The sequence below is a fragment of the Phyllobates terribilis genome, unplaced genomic scaffold (genome assembly GCF_046119375.1).
Source record: "Phyllobates terribilis strain yellow unplaced genomic scaffold, ASM4611937v1 Scaffold_11__3_contigs__length_659146591, whole genome shotgun sequence".
Taxonomy (NCBI): Eukaryota; Metazoa; Chordata; class Amphibia; order Anura; family Dendrobatidae; genus Phyllobates; species Phyllobates terribilis.
In genome coordinates, this window is record NW_027362771.1 from 429261247 (window position 1) to 429288441 (window position 27195).

Sequence of the window (27195 nt, forward strand, 5' to 3'; positions counted from 1 at the left end):
GGTGATGTGATGTGCTAAGTTTCTATGAACTTAGTCTTATAGATCTTCATCATTAACCACTTAACGAATTATGACATACTATGTCCGTCATAAGTCGTCTCCCTGCCTTTGATGTGGGCTTCTACGCTGAACCAGCATCTTTCCCGGCAGATGATGCATTATGTGCCTCTAGGGCCGGTTTCACACGTCCATATATTTCCGGTACCAAAAAAAACGGTACCAGAGATATCCGTGTCCCGTGTGTCTGTGTGTGTCACACGTGTGACAACCGATTGCCGCATCAGGAGCACACGTACCGGCACTTGGGAATCAGTGTACAGTTAGTGCTGTTCCCAAGCACCGGGTGCTGAAAGCTGCCTTCATCATGGTTCCCTGCTGGCGCTGCGATCAGCACCAGCAGGGACAATGGTGAGAGTAGTAGCGTCTGCTCCCGCAGTGTCCACCTGTAAAAATAAACATGTGCTGCACAAGGATGCCATCCGTGTGACACATACCGGCGCTTGGGAACAAGCGGTACAGTTAGCTCTGTTCCCAAGCGTTGGGTGCTGCCTTACAGGTGCTGTCCACCTGTAAAAATAAGAATAAAATAAAAAATCCTTATACCTACCTGTCCTAAGTGTCCCCCACTGTAATTCATGTGACCGATCAGCAGAGGAGCCGGGGAGAATGACTCCTGCATCGAGCGGCCCCCCGGACGTCCGCTGAGCTCAGGAGCGGTGTCCTGTCACTCACTGAGAGCAGCTCCAGGGCCTCTCGCTGCAGAGGCTTATTCTCTCTGGCTCCTCTGCTGAGCGGTCACATGGATTACAGTAGGGGACACTTAGGACAGGTGAGTATAAGGATCTTTTATTTTATTCTTATTTTTACAGGTGGACAGCACCTGTAAGATAGCACTCGACGCTTGGGAACAGAGCTAACTGTATGGCTGATTCCCAAGCACTGGTACGTGTCACACGGAGGGCATCCGTGTGCAGCACGTGTTTACACGGACCCATTGACTTGAATGGGTCCGTGTTATCCGTACTGTCGTCCAAGAACAGACATGTCAGCGTGTGGAGCACACGGACACATGGTCCGTGGAAACACACTGACAGGTATGCAGACCCATTCATTTGAATGGGTCTGCATGTGTCATTGTCCCCGGTATGTGTGGTAACTGTCACCACACGTACCGGACACACGGATGTGTGAAAGAGCCCAAACAGTCACGGGTGGATCAAAGCTTTGTGTATGGCTGTTGACCTGTTAAATGCCGTTGTCAATCTGTGACAGTGGCATTAACAGCACGCAGGCATGGGGGCACACCATTCTATCCCCTCACTGGCACTCCTTCGACTTGATCCCGGGATGCTGATGTGTTGGCATGACAGCCAGGGGTATGTTGAAGACCCCTGTGTCTGTCATCATGGTATTCCTGTGAAAACCAGCCTGTGGCTGGCATTCATAGGAGACTGTGATTTTTGCTATAAACAGCAATGCTATGGCATTTCTATATATAGCACAAGCTCTGATCACGGGTTCAAGTCCCCTAACGGGACTAACAAATACAGTAACAAGTGAAAAAAAAATGTTTAAAAAAATATAAAAAGTTCAAATCACCTCCTTTTCCCCATTAAAAGTTAAGAAATTAAAAAATTAAAATGTTTTGTTTGGCTCGTAAAAGTCCAATCTATCAAAGTATAAAATAAAGTAAATGAATTTGATCAGTAAATGGTGTAACGAGAAAAAAATCAAAATGACAGAATTGCAAGTTTTCAGCCTCTCCAACAACAGCAAAAAAAATGTAATAACAGGCAATCAAAGCATTGCATCTACCCCAAAATTTTATAAAAAAACACATTGGCTTGGGGCAAAAAACAAGCCCTCACACAGCCGCATATCCCAAAAATTGAAAATGTTATGCCTCTCGAAAAGTGACGAAACAAGCAAAAAATTTTATTTTTTTTTACAAATTTCTGTTTTTTTTCACTATTTAAATGAAACAAAAACTGTACATGTTTGGTATCTGCGTAATCGGACTAATCTGGAGAATCATATTGCCAAGTAAGTCTTACCGTAAAATCAACGCTGTAAATAAAATAAAAATAAAAAATTCCAAAATTGCACTTTTTTTTTGCTATTTCACTACACTTTGAATTTTTTTTCCGCTTTCCAGTACATGATATGATAAAATGAATGGTGTCATTAAAAGTACAACTTGTCCGACAAAAAACAAGCCCTCATAGCGTTATATCTACGGAAAAATAAAAAAGTTATGGCTCTTGGAATAAGGGGGGAAGGAATGGAAATAGCCCAGTCCTTAAGGAGCTAAGGGGTTCTCCCAGAATCTATTATTCTTTTCAAATTCTCTGTACCCTCTGAAACCAGCCATGGGGCTACTCATTGGCTACATTATTACTCTTACTGGTTCCAACGTCTCCATAATTGTATCTGTCTACTCTATGGGGAAGTGGGCGGTCCTTCAGTGCTGACCATGTGACCACTGTAAACTACATTTCCCACAATCCCCCTGTTTCTCCTCCAGGCTCCATACACTCTGCCGTGCACAGCTGACATTAGCTACTCATCCAATCTTCTCTGTTATTTGCAACTAGATGGTGGCCCGATTCTAACGTATCGGGTATTCTAGAATATGTATGCGGCCAACCAGGCGCAATCAGCAGAGCGTTGTTTACATTTGGCGCCAAAATCGCTGATTGGTCGCGGCCGGCGACCGCAACAAATTAGCAAACTGTGTTAGTGAAGACCGGAGAGCGTATTTAAATTTGGTGTCAAAATTGCTGATTGGTCGGGGTCGCCGGCCGCGACCAATCAGCAGAGCAATGTTTAAATTTGGCGCCAAAATCGCTGATTGGTCGCAGCTGGCGACCGTGACCAATCAGCCAAGCGGTGTTTAAATTTGGCGCCAAAATCGCTGATTGGTCGCGGCTGGTGACCGCGACCAATCAGCCAAGCGGTGTTTAAATTTGGCACCAAAATTGCTGATTGGTTGCGGCTGGTGACCGCGGCCAATCAGCGAACTGTGTTAGTGAAGACCGGAGAGCGTATTTAAATTTGGCGCCAAAATTACTGATTGGTCGTGGCCGCCGGGCGCGACCAATCAGCAGAGCGGTGTTTAAATTTGGCGCCAAAATCGCTGATTGGTCGCGGCTGGCAACCGCGACCAATCAGCCAAGCGGTGTTTAAATTTGGCGCCAAAATCGCTGATTGGTCGCGGCCGCCGGCCGCGACCAATCAGCGAATCGTATTAGTGAGGACCGGGGAGAGGCGCTGCCTGTGCGGGTACTTCCGCTGCGAGCAGCCGGGAGATGACCGTCTGCTCGCAGCAGAAGTATCCCGACCGGCGGCGCCGCTCCCAGGTCCTCCCTTCACACTTGCCGTCGGGAGATCAGCGGCCCGCTGATCTCCTGACGGTAGCCGCATGGAGGTCAGCGGCGCCGCCGGTCGGGGTCCTTCTGCTGCGAGCAGCCGGGAGATGACCGGCTAGCGCCGGTCATCTCCCGGCTGCATCGCCGCTGACCTCCATGCGGCAGATGAGCCGCTAACGGCCGCCAACTTTTTTCTGAAATCCCGCGTCGCTGATTGGTCGGGGCCGGACCAATCAGCGACGCGGGATTTCCTGAACAGAAGGACAGATAGACAGACAGACAGATGGGATAAGACGATTATATATATTAGATAGGGGCAAAGCTGACTGGAAGAGATGTCAATATGGCAGTACTTATTATATTATTTCACTAATTATTTATATTTACTAATAGTTAGATCATTAAATGTAATTATTTTCTATCTCACCAACCTCTGTAAAGGTTTATAATCCTCCACCCAAGAATTCGATATGTGTTTTAAATAAATTTACCCATTGACTAGTTTTTTGTTGCCCATAGCAACCAATCATAGCACAGCTTTTATTTCACCAATGCTGTTTAAAAAATGAAATCTGGGCTCTGATTGGTTGCTGTGAGCAATAAATACAGTTTCTCTTTCATACAGTACAGATAAAGCCCCAGTACAGATAAAGCCTCAGTACAGATAAAGGCCCAGTACAGATAAAGGCCCGGTACAGATAAAGGCCCTGTTGTATTTACCTTGTGTTTATGGGTAAGAGGTGTCATTAAGACAAATATGGACAGATATACTCCTGCTTTCACTGAGGAAATCCATATCTTTGCTCATTTTGCTGCATCTATCACACAGCGCAGACAGAGAAGCAGCAGGCACACATTTTCCATGTCCATGCTGTGCAGTGAGGATGCAGCAACCTGTCTCATTGCACAGGAAGACTGCTATAGTGACAGCAGGTATCTACTGAGCATGTGCGACCTGTTATAAAATAACTGCAGGACGTATCCATGGGCAACCAGGCAAGAAAAAGCCTCTGACATAGAGATTTTCAGCAGGTGATATCTGGAGCAGTGGGCACTTTTGGAAATTGATTGTATTTGACAAGTTTATTTATTTTAGGATTTTATGTTATTGAACTATGATTGATTTTTGGGGAAATAACCCTTTAAGGAATCTGTGAAGTAAAAAGTGACAGCCTAAATCTTATCATTAGCCTATCCATGTCAATCATTGTATTGGAAGAAAGGTTACTCACCCCCTGGTTTTCCTGGAATGTGATCACAGGCTGCGGCAATGAGGCTCCTGAACCCTTCATAAAAGAGAAGACATAAGTCACTGTAAAGAGCTGTCAACACATAGGTAATAAAGACAGAGTTGTGTTGATCTTGTCCTTAATGACCGTGGCAAAGCAGCATTGTTAAGAAGTGAGGCAATATCAACAATATTTGGGTCAGTAATGTAGGTCTCCAAATTTAGAATGATTGACAGTTTTGACAAAATGTGATAAATCCAATGTGATCCAAACAATTAAAATTGATAATATAAAGGCTACATCAAATCAGTCACTACTGTTCTGTGTACATAGCACCTAAGCAGACATTTATTTCTCCAGGATTAGATAAGAATCACCATCTTATTTTTCTCCCTTTTCTTGTTAAAGGAGTCGTCTATAAGAACAAACATATGTTTCTTTGTGTTTGTAATTTAGTTTTATGTCACTTACAAAAAAAAAAAAAAAAATCTTATTTTTTAAAGGGGATCAACTTTGTTAAACCGTTTATATGGGCATGTAGGTCATAGAAAGATGAATAAAGTGATACCTTGATATCTGCGATCCGATATCTTATTAAAGAGAAATCCACATTTTTCTTTATCTGTAAATTAGCTGTTAAGATTTACGGGCCACACCCCAAGAATCTTCTTCCAGAGATTATTTTAAATGAAAGTTGGCGGTATCAGTGTGAGACACGTAAATCAGGAGAGCAGACTGTTAGTCATTATATGTCTCACACTGGTAACGCCCCCTTTTATTTAAATTAAGCTCTGGATGCAGATTCTCAGGGAGATCCCAGCCCAGCCAATAGATCTTAACAGATCATTTACATTAATAAAAATGGATTTCTCTGGAATAAGACATCAGATCACAGATATCATAGTATCATTTTATTCAACTTTCCATGACCTGCATGGTCTTGGAGTTCATCTTACTGACAGATTCCCTTTAAATGTGCCCTAAGGTTCCACTGCAAGCTGTATTCCAAGCATAAAATCATGGTTAGAACGAAAGCTCTTGCTAGGTAACTACAGTTTTGGGTTAAGGCCACGGCCACACTATCAGTATTTGGTCAGTATTATTTCTCAGGAGTGGGGGCCAAAACCAGGCGAGGAACAATCAGAGAAAAGGTATAATAGAAACAAGTCACCAATTCTGCATTTATCACCCACTCCTGGTTTTGACTTCCACTCCTGAGAAAAAATACTGACCAAATACTGATAGTGGGGTTGTGGCCTTAGGGTCGCTTACTCGGGCCTTTGGGTATAGTGACATCAGCATGTAAGTGCCATTAGAACACTTTTCAAATACAATGAAACTTATATTACTTCTGTCCTACAATCTTTAATCTACTGCCTGTAAAATAAAAAGAGGAGATAGAAGAAGTAGATTAACACAGGTTTCAAAAATTAGCTACAAATAGAATTTGTTTGTAGTTTATATTAACTATGGAGACATATTAGCATGTAAATACAAAGAATTTTTATTGTACACACACAGGAGCATTAAACATGTTTGCAAAAGTGTAGATATTTGAACAGTACAGGAGAGAGCAATAGACACATGATCCATGATCACAATAAGCCATGTATGAAAGAGGATCTAGTTACTTCTAAAGGCAAAATAAAATGCATCACAGAAAACGATACAGCCTTACCAACACCAGGACAGATGAACAATGCATTGGTAATCTGACCTGGTGTTGGAAGGCTGTATCTTTTTCTGTGATGTTTTTTTTGAAATTTTCTCCTATGTTAGCCAAAATAAAATGCACTATAATAAATTTCATAAATCCTTTATGGTATGGCGACAACAGGCTAGTGAAATTTATATATTATTTATTTCTACATCTAAAACAAACTCAACAAAGAGCTGCAGACAATATACAGTAGCTGCTTGTAAAGGTCATTTTTCATTATAATCATCTCATATACTGTATATACAGGGCCGGTTTTAGGCGAAGTGGGGCCCTAGGCAAAAGTTTAATGTGTGGCCCTAAATGCTGACATATTGCACCATCACACAATGGGCAATTGCTACCATGTTTACACCTATGAGCTCTCATCTGCACTGCCAGGATTTATAAATGTGGAACACACACACACACACACACACACACACACACACACACACACAGTGTGTCACGTACTGCTACTGTGTGTCTATACCTGGCCATCTACATATACTGTTAACATATATACAAGTTAGAATAATGCAGTAAAATATATAAACATACACACACATATACACGGCACACACTACACACACCACACATGCACACACTGCTTTATGCTGAAGGGAATGAAGATGTTCTACAATGAGAGCTGCAGCTTCTCCTGCTCACAGCAGCACTGTCCCAGCAGACACCTCCCTGCCCTCTCCTCTGCTGGGACTGCTGACAGGAGCAGGAGGAGGCTGACAGGAGCAGGAGGAGGCTGACAGGAGCAGCACAGCACACAGGAGAACTTATCTGGCAGCTCAGCTCTGTAGGTGCCGGGTCTCTCCCTCCCCCTCAGGCTCTGTGCAGGAGGACAGGAGCACTGGCCAGTGAGCGCTTCTATCACTCTGATGGGGGAAGGTTCAGTGGCTGGTGCTCTTGACCCTTCACCGAAGGTCCTGAAGTGCTTCAGACCGTAAGGCCTGTAGTGACATCATGGGCACATGATCATGATGTCACTACAGGTCCTTGGCAAGTCTCTACATCGGAAGCTTCACTGATAATGCTATTATCAGTGTAACCACTGGGGGCCCCTAAGGGAATGGGGGCCCTAGGCAGATGCCTAGTCTGCCCCGCCCTACCGCTGGCCCTGTGTATATATACATATAAATCCACAGACCATAAGACAGACACTTATGGAATGTTCTGTGCATATGCTATAATGTCTGCAATGAAAATACCTCTTTAATTCACAACCAGATATTAATCATAAATTGTTGTAGATGTCCAAGACTATAAATTAAAGGGAATATGTTAGCAGGATTTCATCCCCCAAAATATTCATAAGTGCATTTATTGCACACAGCTTTTTTCACAGACAAGTCCAGCAATATCTTTACATGGCCAGTCCGTTCCTCCATTACTGAAAATCAGTATTTAAATGGATAAGCGAATACGGCTGAAAAACTACTTGTACAGTCATGGCCAAAAGTTTTGAGAATGACACCAAAATTATATTTTCACATGATCTGCTGGCCTCTGGTTTTTATTCGTGTTTGTCTGATGTTTATATCACATACAGAAATATAATTGCAATCATATTATGATTATGAGTACCAATAGGTTATATTGGCAGTTAGAATGAGTTAATGCAGCAAGTCAATATTTGCAGTGTTGCCCCTTCTTCTTCAAGACCTCTGTAATTCTCCCTGGCATGCTCTCAATTAACTTTTGGACCAAATCCTGACTGATAGCAGTCCATTCTTGCATAATCAATGCTTGCATTTTGCCAGAATTTGTTGGTTTTTGTTTGTCCACCCGTCTCTTGATGATTGACCACAAGTTCTCAATGGGATTAAGATCTGGGGAGTTTCCAGGCCATGGACCCAAAATCTCTATGTTTTGTTCCATGAGCCATTTAGTTATCACCTTTGCTTTATGGCAAGGTGCTCCATCATGCTGGAAAAGGCATTGTTGGGCGCCAAACTGCTCTTGGACGGTTGGGAGAAGTTGCTCTTGGAGGACATTCTGGTACCATTCTTTATTCATGGCTGTGTTTTTAGGCAAGACTGTGAGTGAGCCGATTCCCTTGGCTGAGAAGCAACCCCACACATGAATGGTTTCAGGATGCTTTACAGTTGGCATGAGACAAGACTGGTGGTAGCGCTCACCTCTTCTTCTCCGAATAAGCTGTTTTCCAGATGTCCCAAACAATCGAAAAGGGGATTCATCAGAGAAAATGACTTTGCCCCAGTCTTCAGCAGTCCACTTCCTGTACCTTTTGCAGAATATCAGTCGGTCCCTGATGTTTTTTCTGGAGAGAAGTGGCTTCTTTGCTGCCCTCCTTGAAACCAGCCCTTGCTCAAAGAGTCTCCGCCTCACAGTGCGTGCAGAAGCACTCACACCAGCCTGCTGCCATTCCTGAGCAAGCTCGGCACTGCTGGTAGTCCGATCCCGCAGCTGAAACAGTTTTAAGATACGGTCCTGGCGCTTGCTGGTCTTTCTTGGGCGCCCTGGAGCCTTTTTGACAACAATGGAAGCTCTCTCCTTGAAGTTCTTGATGATGCGATAGATTGTTGACTGAGGTGCAATCTTTGTAGCTGCGATACTCTTCCCTGTTAGGCCATTTTTGTGCAGTGCAATGATGGCTGCACGTGTTTCTTTAGAGATAACCATGGTTAACTGAAGAGAAACAATGATACCAAGAACCAGCCTCCTTTTAAAGTGTCCAGTGATGTCATTCTTACTTAATCATGACTGATTGATCGCCAGCCCTGTCCTCATCAACACCCACACCTGTGTTAATGGATCAATCACTAAAACGATGTTAGCTGCTCCTTTTAAGGCAGGACTGCAATGATGTTGAAATGTGTTTTGGGGGTTAAAGTTCATTTTCTGGGCAAATATTGACTTTGCAAGTACAGTAATTGCTGTTAAGCTGATCACTCTTTGACATTCAGGAGTATATGCAAATTGCCATTACAAAAAATGAAACAGTAAACTTTGGAAAAATTACTATTTGTCTCATTCTCAATACTTTTGGCCATGACTATAGATTGAAGCCTCTGTCACCCCAGTTCTATTCTCACCCAGCACAACCTCCTCCAGTTTGACTGACAGCCTTTATGCTGTGTGACTTCAGGCAAAGGAGAAGTCAGTCAAGAAGAGTGAGGCAGTGCTATGCTGTAAATAGAGCTGGAGTGACAGAGGCTTCAGATCTATAACCTCATTTACATATCAAAACAAACACTGATTTCTCAATAACGAGGAACAAACTAACCATTTAAAGGTATTGCTGGACTTGTCTGTGAATGAGCTGCATATGCATATATATAGTTTAAAGTGTGAATTCCAACTGACATAATCATCAACATTAACAGAAATAAACACTTGAAATAGATCACTCTGCTTGTAATGACTCTATATAATATATGAATTTCACTTTTTGAATTGAAGAACTGAAATAAATTAACTTTTTGATGATATTCTAATTTTGTGAGAAGCACCTTGTAAGTCCATCTGAGCACCTTGACTATTTCACAGGTTCTAACTTGAAATCAATAAATGATAAATAACAGTCAACTGTAGTGTTTATGTGTATAAATTCATTATGTAAACTGTAAAAATTATTTTCAAAGGTCAAGATATATATCGATTTCGCACTATGCATTATACATTTTATTTAAGCCAAAACTGGGATTCGTTCCAAGAGGAGCCTGTTTTTTACAATAGACTACAAAAACCCAAGCCCTATCTTACATAACTGCATTATGATATCCTCCTAACCCTTTCTGTTCCTACCTTTTGAGGTTTTCCTCACAGATAATTAATGCAATCATCAGGCAGCCTCTTGTTACTTTGTTACTTGCCTTCCTGAATCATAAATGGTCTTTTGTGCTACTTAGAATAACTACTATTTTGGTTATTACAGAGGGTAACAAATTATGGTACTTTGAGAGTCAGTTATACTAATCCAGTGGCCAGTTTATTGTGTTTTTTTTCTATTGAATCTTTTTTCAACTGAACCTGGTCAATAAAAACCTAAATAAATAGAAGACAAATTAAGAACCCAGACACCATCAACAAACTCATATCCATATTGGCTAAGTAGCACTTGGAATTTTTCTTCTTCTATCCATTACATATATAAGTATGGTCACAAAACATCACATAAGGAGAAAGAGCCAAAAGAAAACATAGGGAGGAGTGTGTTCCATTTTATCTTCATAGTAATTAGATTACAGAAAAGTGTTTTGGGACACGACAGCCCATCCCAATATATTGCAAAATCCTGCACTGTACTGTATGTTGAGAAGCTGAGATCTAACTTGGTCCCTAAGGCCATGTGCACACGTTCAGTATTTGGTCAGTATTTTTCATCAGTATTTGTAAGCCAAAACCAGGAGTGGAACAATCAGAGGAAAAGTATAATAGAAACATGTCACCACTTCTGGTTTTGGCTTACGAATACTGATGTAAAATACTGACCGAATACTGAACGTGTGAACTTGATCTAACTGAGATTATTTTGTAATGTTCTCTCTTAGGGCTCATGTACACGACCGATTTACTTGTACGAGTGCTACCGTGGTTTTCACCTATAGAACTCGTGCCTAAGACATTCTGTGGGGTTGTGCACATGTCTGATTTTGATCCAAATGTCGGATAAAAATTGGCAATGTAAGTCTATGAGTCAAAGAAAAAAATCAGACCGCACTTAGATGAAATCCGCATTCTGATGACTGGCAAAATGAATAGAGGTGGAGAAACTTTTTTTTTCTCTCTCCATGTCTGAGAAAAACTGATGCCACTCTGATCAAACTCTGATCAGAATAATTGGACTGTTTTTCACGGATGTGGAGACATTGGTTGTGTGAACCTATACTTATACAAATGAATACTTATGTAAAATGTAATGCCCCTCTACTCAGCACCAACAAGTATTCTTAGAGCTCACGTTCAAAAGTGGCCATTTGTTGCTATTTTTGCTCTTTATTTTATTCACGCTGCTCCCCTGAGTAATCATTTTCTTTTTTAAAGCTCACCATGTGGTTGCAGAGATATGGACCTTTTCGTTTAATGATAATTATTATGGTCTTAACATACGGGTGTGGCTGACTGGCTTTTCTGGGGACATGTCTTTAGGCTGCTCTGCATTGTTACCTTGTGAGCACCACCTGCCTGATAAGACTAATAAAATTAGCATTAAATAAAAAGGCCATTATCTCTAGAACTGTATGGCAGATTTAGAAAAACAAACAAACAAACAATAAAAACCTAAACACTCATAAGAGCAGAAAGTGGCCACTTTTTTGCTTGTGACAGGTCATCTTTAATTATTTATGAAGAGGAGCATGCCTCATGAATCAGGTCTACCTGATGAGTGTTGTCTGCCTCCGTGCGCCACGGCAAAAATATCACTCGGACTGGAGTAAGATTTCTGGTGTAAGGAACACCACAGCTTGTCATGAAGCAGATGAGTTGTGGCGTCATGCCTCCGTGGCATCCCATCATGCTCCAGCTACACACATTTTGGTGGACCTTGAAAATCTGGCATTAAAAGTTGCAAAAAATTTTTAGGAACTCCAAGCTGCGCCAAAAGTTTGCAACTTTTCAAAACAATTTTGCCAGAATTCTGGCAAAATTGCTTTGATGAATCGGGTTCTGAGGCTATGGCCCCACTATCAGTATTTGGTCAGTATTCGGTCAATATTTTTTTTCAGGAGTGGGAGCCAAAACCAGGTTGGGAACAATCAGAGAAAAGGTATAATAGAAACAAGTCACCAATTTTGCATTTATCACCCACTCCTGGTTTTAGCTCCCACTCCTGAGAAAAAATACTGACCAAATACTGATAGTGGGGCCGTGGCCGTGGGGCCGTGGCCTTGAGGCCTCGTCACACTTAGCGACGCTGCAACGATCCAGACAACGATACGACCTGTCAGGGATCGTTGCTGCGTCGCTATGTGGTCGCTGGTGAGATGTCAAACAGGCAGGCTCACCAACGATCAGGGGAGCAGCGACATCGTGGAAAGAATCTTTCCACGATGTCCTGCTCCTGGTTACGAGCCTGCTGAAGCAGGAGCAGGCTGGTAACTATGGTAAACATCGGGTTACTAGGGGCACACGCGCTCCTAGTAACCCGTTGTTTATCATGGTTACCACTCTGCTACAATGAGCGGGAGGTTACCGCTCACTTTAGCAGGCTCGTAACCATGATAAACAACGGGTTACTAGGTGCGCGTGTGCCCCTAGTAACACGATGTTTACCATAGTTACCAGCCTGATCGCTGCTCCCGCTGGTCACACACAGCGATGTGTGCTGACCAGCGGGAGAGCAACGACCAAAAAATGGTCCAGGACACTTTGCAGCGATCAGCGACCTCACAGCAGGGGCCTGATCGTTGCAAAGTGTCACACATAGCGACATCGCTGGTGAGGTCGCTGTTGCGTCACCAAAACCGTGACACAGCAGCGATCTCGCTATGTGAGACGGGGGCTTTAGAATATAAATGTACAATGCAGCAGTACTTGGTGACTACAGTGGAGCTGCAAAATGTCTCTAAGCTTAGATAATAATTGAATGAAGCTTTTATAATTAGCAAGACGCCCTGATAACACTTTAAGTTGCTACCCAATCACAAGGCACCTAGAAGTGCAATGAGCTCTTTTGCAATCCTAGCCTCTGTCTTCACGTTTGACTGACAGGTAGAAAGATAAAGTTTCCACACAAAGGTGATTCAGCCAGGCAGCCCTGCCAGAGACATGCAGTAATTATCAGTTCTTACTTAGCATGATTTTTAATTATGACTGATTTGATGTTTTATTGCATCTAAATATAAATATGTCTCACAAAGCATATCCAGCCTCACAACTGGTGAATCACATAGTGATGGCTTCATCTCCGGAATACATGAGCACTCCTGCTAGAGGATGGTCATTGCACTGCTATGGGGTTTGTGAAGGAGGGGAGAGGGTACAAGAAAACCTGTTACCAGATTCATACTGCCCAGATCACTGACCGCATGAATCAGACACTGGCTGTAAGGCCACAGCCCCACTATCAGTATTTGGTCAGTATTCGGTCAGTATTTTTCTGAACACGCAGCTTCAAACCCGCAGTGGCTCCTGACCGTGTGCACATACCCTAAAACATACATGACTGCAAAAACGCAGATGACAAGTTTTTAAACCAGCCAACTCCATATTTATCCTATGCAATTGGTTCAGATGAATCTAAGACACAGTAATGGCAAAAACTGTGGCTACAATCTGACTCATAAATGTCATAAGAGCTGCTTGAGTCTTGCGTATCTTGCCCATCCCCATTTCCGGAATACACGTCTTCCTGGAGGAAGGCGAAGCAAAATGTAGTGGTGGAAAGACATCGGGCTCAATTTATTATTGCATTTAGGCCTTTTGTTTGTCTAGTTTCTTCTTTTAATTTGCCCCTTTTTAAAGACTATTCCATATTTTTTTGCGGTTCTTTTATGTTTGTCATTGTGCGTAGAATTTGGGGTTCCGAGCTGATTCATCAATTTTGACTTTTTAAAAGAACAATTTTTTTTTTGCACAAATATACTCTAATTTTATGTATGTCTGATTTTATGTGCAAATTTTAGAAAACGTGCAACTTTTTTGCACTAAAAAATGATTTAAAAAGGTTAAAGTCATAAAGTAAAAAGCATTTTTTATTTTACACAAAATGTATGAACCACTTGAGTCATTTTGAAGAATTTGGCAATTAATCTACAAATACTCGCTTACTACAAAGGCTGATCCTCACTGTAGTGACAATGTTGTGGATTTTCTGCATCTAATGCAATTCTATGGGGAAAGTCCGCACATAAAACTCAGCGTACTTGTAAGAGAAGCTGACATGTTGCGGATTTCAAACACACACCGCAGCTCAGTTTACACAACACAAAAATGAAGCAAAGTGGATATGAGATTTCTATAAATCCCATCCACTTTGCAGGAAATGTAAGACGTGTTTTTGGAGCAGCGAAAATACGCAGAGTCAAACGTTCATGGTGGGAGCATAGCTTGAGGTATGTTCACATGAAGATTTTTATGTGAATTTCAATATCTGCTTCAAAATCCACATCAAACACTGCTTCAACTACTCTATGAATAGCCTTTTATTTGTATTATGAAGCGGAAGGACTAAAAAATCCTCATCAAAAAAGCTATGTGTGAACATACCTTAAGGGTTATGTTCACAGAGGTTTTTTTTACGTAGAATTTGAGGCAGATCTGTTCTACAACCATGTCAAAAAAAACTCTGTGTGTGGGAACATACTGTATGGAAATTTTCACAGAAGGTTTCTTGATGAGAATTTTAAAGGAAAGATCCATTCCAAAATCCTCATCAAAAACTTCTTCAAGTACTTTTTGAATACTCTTCCTATTGATTTCAATTGGAAATCCCCACTGTTGTTCATACAGTGAGTTTTATTCACATTTTTATCCACTGGATAGGGAATAACTTTCCGATCACTGGGGTCTGACCACTGTGGCCCCTACCGATCCCGAACACTAGGCCTCTGATGAGACCCAGCTGAATGGAGCAGAGGTCAATCATGTGCATTGGTGCTCCTTTCATTCTATAAGGCCCCACTATCAGTATTTGGTCAGGAGTGTGTGATAAATGCAGAATTGGTGACTTGTTTCTATTATACCTTTTCTCTGATTGTTCCTCACCTGGTTTTGGCTCCCACTCCTGAGAAAACATACTGACCGAATACTGACTAAACACTGATAGTGGGGCCGGGGCCATAGAAGTGACAAAGCTCAGCCGAGCGCAACGCTCAGCAATCTCCGGCGCACCCTTTAAGAATGAATGGAGAGGCTGTGCTCACTATCGACCAACGCTCCATTCATCTGGGGTTCTTCAGAGTCCCAGTCCTCGAGATCGCTGGGGGCCATGGAGATTGGACCCCCAGCGATCGGAAAGTTATCCCCTTTTCCAATGGATGAACTTTCAAACTTGAGAATACCACTTTAGTGAAAGGGATTCTAAAGTAGACATATTATATACTGAAAAATGTACTAAATGAAAAATATATGTAGATGTGATATATGAGAACATACAGTACATAAGCTAAATAAAAAATGAAATTATCATTAATTACATAAACCTATTAAAAGAAAAAAAAACATTATGGCCCAATGTTCATTTCACGAGGTAAATCAATAAACTGTACAACAATATCACAAATATCCCTTCCTGACATGTCAAAATAAGAACTGCACAAGCAATTATATTATCTCAGCCGGCTGCAGTGTGGTTTCTATTATCAAGTAACTTCGTCATAAGGATGATTCATCCAAACAGCTGCTGGGGACATGCGAGATTACAATGAAGGGGAGACAGATGTAACAGGCTCCCTAATGCTATCTGTGGCCATATATACCTATATTGTATGGTACAGGCTGCACGCTCTCCAGTCTGTACAGCAGAACGCAAGTGCCATATGGAAAAAGAGAAATAATATGGGAGTGATCCCAATAAAAACATGACAAGCGTTTAGCAGTTATTGCTAGTTATGCCATAGTTTTAATAGTTCTTTGACTCAAAAGTAAATAAATATTTAGGAAATATAATGATACGAAAACCAGACTGTTAAGCCCCCGTCACACTAAGCGAGATCGCTGCTGTGTCACGGTTTTGGTGACGCAACAGCGACCTCACCAGCGATGGTGCTATGTGTGACACTTTGCAGCGATCAGGCCCCTGCTGTGAGGTCGCTGATCGCTGAAAAGTGTCCTAGACCATTTTTTGGTCGTTGCCCTCCCGCTGGTCAGCGCACATCGCTGTGTGTGACCAGCGGGAGCAGCGATCAGGCTGGTAACCATGATAAACATCGGGTTACTAGGGGCACACGCGCACTTAGTAAACCGCTGTTTATCATGGTTACCACTCTGCTACGGTGAGCGGGAGGTTACCGCTCACCGTAGCAGGCTCGTAACCATGATAAACAGCGGGTTACTAGGTGCGCGTGTGCGTCTAGTAACCCGCTGTTTATCATGGTTATGAGCCTGCTACGGTGAGCAGTAACCTCCCGCTCACCGTAGCAGAGTGGTAACCATGATAAACAACGGGTTACTAGGTGCACGTGTTCCCCTAGTAACCCGATGTTTACCATGGTTACCAGCCTGCTCCTGCTTCAGCAGGCTGGTAACCAGGGGCAGGACATCGTGGAAATATTCTTTCCACGATGTCGCTGCTCCCCTGATTGCTGGTGAGCCTGCCTGTTTGACAGCTCACAAGCGATCACTTAGTAACGCACCAGCGATCCAGGCCAGGTCACATCGTTGTCGGGATCGCTGGTGCGTCATTATGTGAGACGGTAGCTTTAGTGTGAAATTCAGTATAACTACAGATTTGCATGTGTGCCAATACAATCCTGCTGCCTAGTAGACATCAAGGTTTGGCAGAAGATAACAGTTTTCACCTGGTTGAAAATTTGATCCCATGTTTAAATACTACTAATAATATAATATATTTTATTATGTCAAAATATATATATATATATATATATATATATATATATATACATATATATATATAACTATATATATAAATATATATATATATATAATTAAATGTGTTGGTTTTTTAAATGTCATTGCAGTACTATTTCATTTACTATTTCATTATTGCTCTCCCATTCAAGACTTTTAGGTTTTTATACCGACAAACTATATTTTTTATATTAATTCCTTATTATTTTCATTAACCCCTTCACACCACGGCCACTTTTCATTTTTTCGTTTTTTTCCTCCTCTTCTTATAAGAGCCATAACTGTTTTATTTTTCAATCCACATAACCGTAGTATGAGGTTTTTTATGTTTTTTTTTGCAGGACAAGTTGTACTTTTGAATGACACCATTCATTTTATCATGTGGTGATCTGGAAAGCAGGAAAAAAAAATTCCAAGGGCGTTCAAATTGCAAAAAAAAAAGTGCAGTTTCACAATTGTTTTTTGCTTTTTTCACTTACCTTCACTATACAGTAAAACTGACATGGCAATATATGATTCTCCAGGTCAGTACGAGTACGCAGATACCAAACATGTATAGTTTCTTTCTAATTTAAGTGGTGAAAAAAAAATTGCTGTATGGAGGCATTATAAAAGATATTTTGTGGGCTATACAGAGGGAGTTGGAGACTTCTATACATGTTCCTAGAATACTGTAAACAGGCGGTGAAGGTGGTTGAAGTACTTTATATTGGTGAAACCTGATGACAGGTTCCCTTTAAGAGGTTTACATACAAAATATGGCATCTGAATTGCATTGCTGTATGTATGCCATCAGCTTCTAGCCAGTTGCCACAACAATTGAGTCAACTTTCATTGTAGTTCAATATCATTTTAACATCAATTCATCACCATGTTGAGCTTCGTACATTTCACAAAAGGAAAAAAAACACTAGTTGCCGGCCGTCATATAGTAACACAACTGATAATATGATAAATATGAAGTGTTCTCTATGAGCCGGCTCTCCACAGGGGTAAATAACCTTCAGAATCTCTTATCAGATCTCTCTAAGGCTATGTGTCTGGTTGCTTTTATTACTGCTCACAAGTGAAGCTGCTTTAAAAGACATAAGTAAGAACAAATGTACATTTCGTAACCTCAATATGTGCTCTGAAACTTCTAGTTTTACCGGTTTCCTCATTGACAAATTTCACTGTTAATGACTTGTTAGGAAACATATAAGGACCTAAGAAAACCATTTTACCCCGTAAATACTGGCTTATTGTCAGTTTGGGAAAATACGCTGTAGTTAAAAAGTGGTTAGTCTGTCACAGAAGATGAGCATAACATAGGCGGCAATTACTCACTGTAATATACAGTACAGCTGGGTGAAAATAAAGACGTTCTAATGTTTGGAGCTCCTACTGGCTGCTCTGAGGGCTGGAGTAGGGTCTCCTCTCATGGTTTCTTGGCCTTTATGAATATTGTTTCCCACTTTCAATCCCATCATAAGGCCTGCACACGGACACTTAGTTGACTGTCTAATTCTATGAACTCATGCAATAAAAGAAGAAAGGTGGCACTCACCATGAGCTGAAGAAAAAACAGTCTTTATTCAAGCAAAGACATCAGGAGAGGCGGTAGGCAGGAGTGTGTGGGGGAGTGATGCTTTGCACTCCCCCTCACACCCTGCCAACTGCCTGTCCTAAGGATCTAAGGTCCTGTGTGAGCAATGCCACATTCTGGGGTGTCCCTAAGTGAGAGGAGACCGAAGGAGAGAGATAGCAAGATCCGGAGCAGAAGTGACTAAGGGACAGAGTGATCGATCGGAGATGGGTCCTGGGAGAGGACGCCTAGCAGTGAGGCCCAGCATTTATAACTCCAAAAGGTAACGGGCCTGGACAGGACTGAGTACATGAGATGAATAGATTGTCCTGGGTGGGAGATCCAGAGCGTCAGCATTAGAGAAGATAAGTACTGGCCATATTGGTACCATAGCTCCCTTAAGGGGAGAGAACATGCAGAACCGCAGGTTGAGTAAAGGACTCTTTCAAAACAGGACTGTAGTATCAAGCTGGGTTGTGGTGAAGTAGTGAGAAACAGTGGATATAGAGGACAAGTAGAGAGAGTAAAGAAGAAAGGTGAATATAGAGAAAAGAAGGAAGAAAACTGTGTAGAAAATGCTTCAAGTTGCAAAGGAAGCATTTCTAAGACTGTATACAAGCTATCTCTTGTATATATTCCCTACCAAGTTCCTATTCAGTAAAAAAGTTTATTTTTGACCGGTGGTCTCACTCATTGAACTGTAAAACATCTGGTCCTGGCATACCAGCAACATCGGTTACATGCGGCCTGCAAGGGTGTAGCGCCCTCACAGCACAAGCCCACACATCCAAACAGGACCCCCATCTTCATGAAAAGTGTTGGGACGCAATAGACGAGTACCTTGCCCACGGCTAACGCACCATGTTACACAGCCAGGCCCATCAATGTTGGCCTTGTAAACTAGGGTGCCTGTCCCTGTGGTACACTTGTATAGTGCTAGTTAGCTCGCCTAATCTAATAGTATGGGCATCACTAGTAGGCTGTAAGACAGACACTGTGTACTACCTGTGTGTGACCAGCGCCCTTTACAAGCTTTGTCCATGTGCAATATTAGGCAACCACTCCCTCCATGAATTGTAGGTTTGTGAGTGGTTGTTTCCTCAGTATTTTGCAACTGTGCTGCTTACGCCATAATCAAGGTGTTTGCTGAATCCTGTAAGTGCATTAGTTTTGTGACCTTTGGTGGTAAATACACCTGCCTTTTATCTGCCAGCTTTATGTAGGCCTATCAAGAGGGCAACAGAGCTATCTGTCATTCCAGGCTCCACTTACTAATATGAAATTACCTTGCAATTCCTTTTAAAAGCAGCATTAAACTGACATTAGCACTTGTAGCCTTGCAACGCTGGGGTCCAAGGAGAACATATTCAAAGAGTTTCTATGTTCTACTGGTGTTTGTGTGGGTTTCCTCCAGGTCCTCCCACACTCCAAAGACATACTGATAGGGAATTTATATTGTGAGCCCAATGGGGACAGTTGTGATGTCTATAAAGCGCTGTGAAATTATTGGTGCTATATAAGCATAATAAATAAATATTATAAAATAAATATCCCATTCAGGAGTTTTAAAGGCTCAATACACATTAGACTAATATCGGATGAACCTGCAGATATCGATGGGTTCAGCCAAAACTCTAATGTGTATGGGGGCATTGACCAATTAATCATCGGGGGAGAAGTCGATTGGGCATGTCCGATTTCCTTCTCCCAGAGATAAGCTGATGGCAGAAGTGTCTTTTGGTGGCTTTCTCATAGAGGAGAGGCGGCGCAGATGGCTGTCGACCGAACAATTGGCAGAATCATTGTTCGGCTGACAGCCATCTTATGTGTATAGCCAGCATAAAGCCATGGCCCCACTATCAGTATTTGGTCAGTATTCAATCAGTAATTTTTCTCAGGAGTGGGAGCCAAAATCAGGTGAGGAACAATCAGAGAAAAGGTACAATAGAAAGAAGTCACCAATTCTGCATTTATCACCCACTCCTGGTTTTGGCTCCCACTCCTGAGAAAAATACTGACCGAATACTGATAGTGGGGCCGTGGCCTAAGGCATTTATACTGACAACTACAGAAGAATAATATTTTGGATTTAATTATACTAACAAATGTTAAAAAGAAAGTCAAAAATTATTTAATAAATAACCCCTTCTGATACAAGTGTCCTTTTAAAAGTAAAAATATAATTATTAAAATAATATTTGCTACATTATCAGTGTAAACATTTAAATGTAACATTTACAACGGCTTCATGACTCTTATCTTTTCCTTACCATTGTACTTTCCTCTTAGTGGTAGTCAAGCAGAAACAAGATATTGGGGTGGAATACATACACGACTGTAGGCGACAGCAGATATAAAATAACCCAGACGATTGGTCTTAGGCAGCAAGCTGAAATGTTTTCCTTGCTAGCATACACTAATGTTTATAAAAATTGAAACTATTATAATTACTTATGTATCATACTATTGGGACATTATATAAAGTAAATATATGAAATGAGGGCTTAAAATACATAACATAGGAGCAAACATTAAAAACAAGCAAATACAATAAACATGGGCTTACTGAACAGCAGATTGGCACAAGTAGAGGGTCTTGTCCTTGGAGGTTAAGAATGTATCATTGCATTAGAAACATGCAGATTTTAAACAGGATGCCATTTTGGCATAATGATTGTTTATATAAGGATCAGATATTTAGAATTAATGAACAAGAAAAATTAATTACATCAAATGGCAAATCTCCAGTCAAAGGTGACACCCTGCTTATACACATAGATTAAAAGGAAAGCTAAGATCAGATCTTTAGCCAAAACTATATTCCAGTATTTGGGCGGAGACTGAATAGAAGGGCTCCATAGTTTCACATCATTCATTAACTACAAAATATAAATATGTGGACCAGTATCACGATGATATTGGATACTCTATTACTGAGAAAATCTATTTTGAATCTTAATTTGAATGAGGCTGCAAGTGCACTAATGGGGGGCCGATTCCTGGCTAGTGCATCACCCCCTCCAAATTATTAAGCAGAAGAGATGTCAAGCAAGCATATGAAGATGTGCTAACAGTTAATGCAGAGAATCGGTACACTGGTCAAGAATTGGCCTGCTGTTTGTGCATTTGCAGGCCTTGTTTCATAAAGTTTCAAAGTACATTTTCTCACTTATTAAAAAATTCATTTGCAGCTGAAAAGATATTTTTAAGTTTGTCTTTTACTACCCTACATTGTAATGTACTTAGCTTGGCAGTCTTAAAGCTCCTGATCAAATCCCTGTAAAAGGAACCTATCAACAAGATCAACCCCAGACCGTTCATATGAGCATGCAAGTCAGTGAAAGATAAACAGATTGGTATCTTTATATCTGCTATCCATTGGTATCTCTATAGCTTATCTACTATCCGCTGCCTGAATCCAGAAAAATCCACTATTTTCACTATGTGCAAATGAGGCATTAATGATGGAAAAAACCTCAGGAGCCAGAGTTTCGTTAAGTGCTCAGGGCCGGACAAATTTCCTAACACCTCATTTGCATGTTGCAAAAATCGTGGATTTCTCTGGATTCAAGAAATAGATAGCAAATATAAAGGTACCCATGCGTCTCTCTTTCACTGACCTACATTCCCATATAAAGTGTTTAGGGGGGTTAATCTTGCTGACAGATTCCTTTTAATATACAAATAAAACCCATACTTTCCATCATTTGCAAAGAAAAACTACAACAAAGTTGATCAATAGCTGCAGATATCTTGCAGTGTCTGTCTCTTTAATAACAGAGTTCTAATATGAGAGAAATATTGGAACATTGTTTGAATTAGAGGGGTTGTCCACTACATGAACAATGACTTCTGAATCCCTTTGCTTCCCCCCAGTAAAATAATAACACTTATACTCATCTCTGGTACTGGCGACGTTCCAGTAGTGTCAGCACTGACTCTCCCGAGGCTCGCGTGACATTGTTATGTCACAAGATCCCAGGGGCCAACCAGTGCTGGCTTGACTCTCCCATCCTTCGGACAATTTAAGACATCCGGAGGAAGTGAGAGATGTGGCTGCTGTCTTACTTCCTCTGGATGTCAATTACGTGAAGCCAGTGCTAGGGGTAAACATATGGATTTAGAAGGGATTGTCCAAGTAGTGGACAACCCCTTTAATGTGTACGAGGCCGGCATTCACCCTCTGCAGTCTAGTTACTTAAAACCTATGTAGTTGGGAAGTTTTATAGCTGAAACTGGATATATCCGTGTGGTGCTGTGCTGCGGACACTGGTTGGCGCTGTTTGTGGATGACAAATGTTTTAGATGTCTGTTTGTCTGTATGTCCTTTTTTTCAGCAGCTACACATTGGAAAATCATCCCCATGAGGCTATAGAAATCTAGTTCATATGAATTCCAGTAACATCATTTACATGCAGAGTTGCCAGCAAACTATAAAGAATTTAGCAAATCCCACTTAGAGAATGCAGAAGTTCAAGACTACAATTCAACTGTGTATTGATGAGGCCATATGCTCCAAATACGATATGCTCTATATTGTATACAGCTCAAATGCAGCGGATCCAGCCAGATAGGCAATCAGCTGATTTTTGTGTTAATGTGTAAGTGTTAAAATATTGAAATACGTGGAAGGAAAATAGATGGTTTCAACATTTTAAACCATAGCAAGGTACAATTCAGGTACATGCAAGTGAATAATCACATGCAGATTTGAGGATATGCTGCAACTTTCCAAATCACTTGCATGTGAATTCAACCAAATTGTTGCCACCACCAAATCCATAGAGAAACTTGTCCAAATTTGGCTTTGCTGGCCTGTGCTGCATATCCTGTAGACTGTAATCCCGCAAGGGCAGTGCCCTCTCCCTGCTGTACCAGTCTATCATTGTTAGTCTGTTCTCTGTAATCTAGATTCATACTTTGTATGTTAACCCCTTCACATGTACAACACCATGGACTCAATGGTGATCTAAAAATAATTAATAATAATATTTGCTGTATGTAAAAGTACTGTATAAGTGATGAGCGTGACTTATGTGCATTCGGTCAGGACTTCAAGTGCTAAAAAGTTTGTGGGAGAACAAAGCATTGATGATCTCTCCTAAAGAGCACTGTATACATACTTACAGGCACATTTATGGACACAGTGGTCTTCAGTACAGTCTGGTATGGAGGGGTTTATATCAGGGGCGAATATGTCACTGGTGCAACCTTTGCAGCTGCACAGGGGCGCAAGAGGTAAAGAGGCTCATGTCCACCTCCAAATCAGCGCTTCTGTCACAGACACATAATGGAAAGATTTATAATGAGCCATTGGACTGAAAACGAAGGCCCATATACCGGTCTTGCACAGGGGCCCTCTTCTGTCTGTGTCAATGATATATCAAAGGATATATATATTAAGAATCCATTTACTAGTAATTGTTATTGCTGCTTTAACAGAGCACTTAAATAGTTAATACGTTCCAATCATTACATGCTGTGAGACTGAAAGTTGTCATTTTAATTTTATTTCAGAAACTGAGACTTAGTAGTACTAAACATCTGCAGCCTGGGCACAGGTGCACATAGGAGGCTGTAAACTAGTCATAGTGTGCACCATAGCCTTGTGATTCACCGCTACCTATAGACACGAGCTCTTGTATCACTACCAATAGTACATGCGAGGATATATGGGGCATCTGCTGGCTGCAGGATTCATTGATGCCCCAATACATACTGGCATACCATGCAACATCTGTAAACCTTGGTTAGGGAACGATATTACATATAGTTTGTAATTATATGGCAAGTTTTGAAGGCTACTAATGACACCCACTTAAAAATAAATGAAATTTCCAAAAGATTGGTAAATGCTTTGAAAACTACCATAGCGGCTTCCATGCATTGCTGTTTTCTTCTTGGAAACCAATGGACACCTCAATGGAACCTAAAAGACGCTGTTGAGGTCTGTCAGGTGCCATTGGGGTGCGTAGTGTGGTGATTCCGGCACCAAGTTATAAAGTCACAACGTAGGGGAGAATAGAGTCTAAAAATACAGGATGTTATACTAGAAATTCACTATTCAGATGACTGGAAGGCATAGAGGACATATAATGGGATTATGAGCGTCAGGTAAGGCAATGCTCATAAAAATCATATCTCATCTAGAATTAGCCAATTACATGCCAGGATGCTATGGATGAAAACAGGATTTCTAAGCACAAAAAAGATCATAATGTTTAATTGAAGCAGATGTTTTATGTCAGCGAGAGGCTGGTGATGGAGTACTGCAGGCTGTTGGGGTATATTTACATGCATTCTTTTTGACCACACGGTCAAAGCCACATCAAAATCTACTAAGATTTGCAGTAAAACGTGTGCGGTTTAAAACCTGGTTTCGTCTGCATAACCAAATATAAGTCATGTAAAAATATGGGCTCCAACCTGTTGTTCCAAAATCATCGTACTGACAATAATGGGTATGGCTGTGTGCCCACGATGCGTTTTTAATGCGTTTCCGCAGCGTTTTTGTAGCTGCGGAAATGCTGCAGAAACGCATTAAAAACGCATGGTAGAAGGGCAGCAATGTTCCCCAATGATAATCCGCATGTGCTATGCACATGCTGCGGAATTTCCGCTGCGGATTATCATTGCGGAAAAAAAAGCAGCACTACCAATTATTTTGCGGAAACGCTGCGTTTTCGCCGCCATTGACTTGCCTTAGAACGTGCCAATTCCGCAAGACTGCATCTGTACTTGCGTAATTGGCGTGTTCTAACGTGCGGATGGTACCCGGGTGTGGAGGACAGGAGACTCTCCTCCACACCCAGGTATCATAAAAAAAGAATAAAATAAAAAATAAAGATTATATTCACCTTCCGACGGCCCCCGGACTCCTTCTCTTCGCTTTCCGACAGATCGCACAGGACTGAAGGACCTGCGCTGACGTCACAGTCATGTGACGGCAGGTCTTTTCAGTACCGCGATCTGACGGCAGCCAGCACAGGAGCGCTGCAAGTCTCGGGGGCCATTGGAGGGTAAGTATTAGTTTATTTTTTTATTTTTAACCACTCTCTCGTGTCACACTATATAAATCCATGCCGTTTGCATGGATTTATATAGTGTGACCTAGTTGTCACAAGCACTTTCCAAGTGATGCTAATCGCTTGGAAAGCGCTTGTAAATCCGCATGCAGAAATGTCAGTGAATAACGCTTAATTTCCGCATGTCCCTGGCAGGAAAACGCATGTACAATCCGCATGTACAATCCGCATGTACAATCCGCATGTACAATCCGCATGTACAATCCACATGCGTTTTTTCTGCCAGGGAGATGCAGAAATGCTCAGGAAAAAATCCTGAGCATTTCTGCATCGTGGGCACATAGCCTATTACAGGCGGAAAGATAACGATCAGATAATTTATAATCTGCAACTTCTCACAATCCAACCATAGATCTGTGCACATAAAACCAGTTTAATAACCACGGACAAAACTCAAGGTGAATTGGGCACTATTCAGTGCAAAACACAATGCCATCACCTGCGATACTGCCAGGCGAAAGGGTGTTTACATGGAAAACTCCTAAAGGGTACCTGGCACAGCGAGGCTGGCGATCCTACAATACAGAGGGTATTATTGAGAAAGGGCAGCAGGGAGCTGGAAGGGCCACCTCCATGATAGTGAACACCTAACATATGCCAACAGGTGGTAGAGTGTAAATATCAAAGATAACATATCAAGGGCATAAGAGCGCTGTACTAAGGCAGAGCGTATGGTATTGTATTTTCCCATATGTTAGTGGTAAGGTACACAGGGCACATAATGGAAATGCATAAAACAGATGTGATAAAGAAAACAGAGCAGTTGGGGAATTATACCCAAAAAGAAGATACAAAGGAGACAGGAAGGTTAATAGGTGGAAGGCTAAAAGCCCATTTACATGACGTGATCATTGGGTCATACTGAAGAGTCAGAACCGTGATCAGTCATCGTAGGTAGATCAAATGTTATCCACATTGTAGAATGATTGCAGACTTATCAAGGAATTGATCACCAGACACGTTAGTAATCAAGTAGTAGCTACAAATCCAGTGATCAGGAATAAAGCCCCAACCAACAGGCAGATCTTATGGTATATAATGTGAGTAGCTTGGCCCGGCACATACAGTATATGCCATATACCAGGAGGGCAGTGCTGTACATTATTGTCATGGTCTGTAATCTGTTGTGGAACCAGTACTCGCAGCATTCCCTGATTCTTATCTTCCGTCATGGCATGCTGGGAGTTGTGGTTGCACAACAGCTGGAAAACCTAAGATTACAAAGCACTATAGTATAGTTTTCATGAAAGAAGTGTCACTTTCTATGGGCAGCAACTGGTCTGTGGCTTACCTGTCCCTTCTGGAAGTCACGCAGGCAGCGAAGGGCAGAGTCGGTCAGCTTCAGGTGGAAGAGGCTGAGTCGGGGGCTTTTCCTGGGCTCAGTCCGGTAAGACAGGGTCCCACTCAGCTCTTCCCCTGGACAAGACATGGCAAGCAGTGACAGCCAGCTGCAGAAGCAGGGGAACTGGAGACAGCAGCCAAGGGGAGGCGTGAGAGGCGTGGAGCAGGGAGGGAAGACAACAGAGAATGAGGAGGGCACAAGTGACATTACAAGCAGAAGAAATGGAAACTACAGCGACACTAAAGCCATGATAGGCATGACGGGCATGGCTCTATATGGGATCAGTGGTCACGTTGTGCATCCATAATCCTAAAATTCTTCCCCAGACTCCTCTTAACTCTTTCCCAATAGTGTTTTAATTCTCAGGCAATTTTTGATAATTTTGCCCACATCTACCAAACT

General features: G+C 41.7%; 1 protein-coding gene across 2 annotated transcripts in view; it reads right to left on the reverse strand.

Annotated features, from left to right (window-relative positions):
* Window positions 1–26956, reverse strand: part of ELL3 (elongation factor for RNA polymerase II 3) — a 143995-nt gene extending 117039 nt beyond the window's left edge. The window contains exons 1-2 of one of the 2 annotated variants that reach the window (XM_073653178.1): window positions 26743–26956; window positions 4601–4654 (exon numbers count right to left, since the gene is read on the reverse strand). In XM_073653178.1, coding sequence (XP_073509279.1) covers window positions 4601–4654; window positions 26743–26880 — 192 coding nt within the window. In that variant the 5' untranslated portion in view covers window positions 26881–26956. The remainder of the gene's footprint in view (window positions 1–4600; window positions 4655–26742) is intronic. The other variant, XM_073653179.1, reaches the window with a different exon arrangement.
* Window positions 26957–27195: the final 239 nt, after the last annotated feature.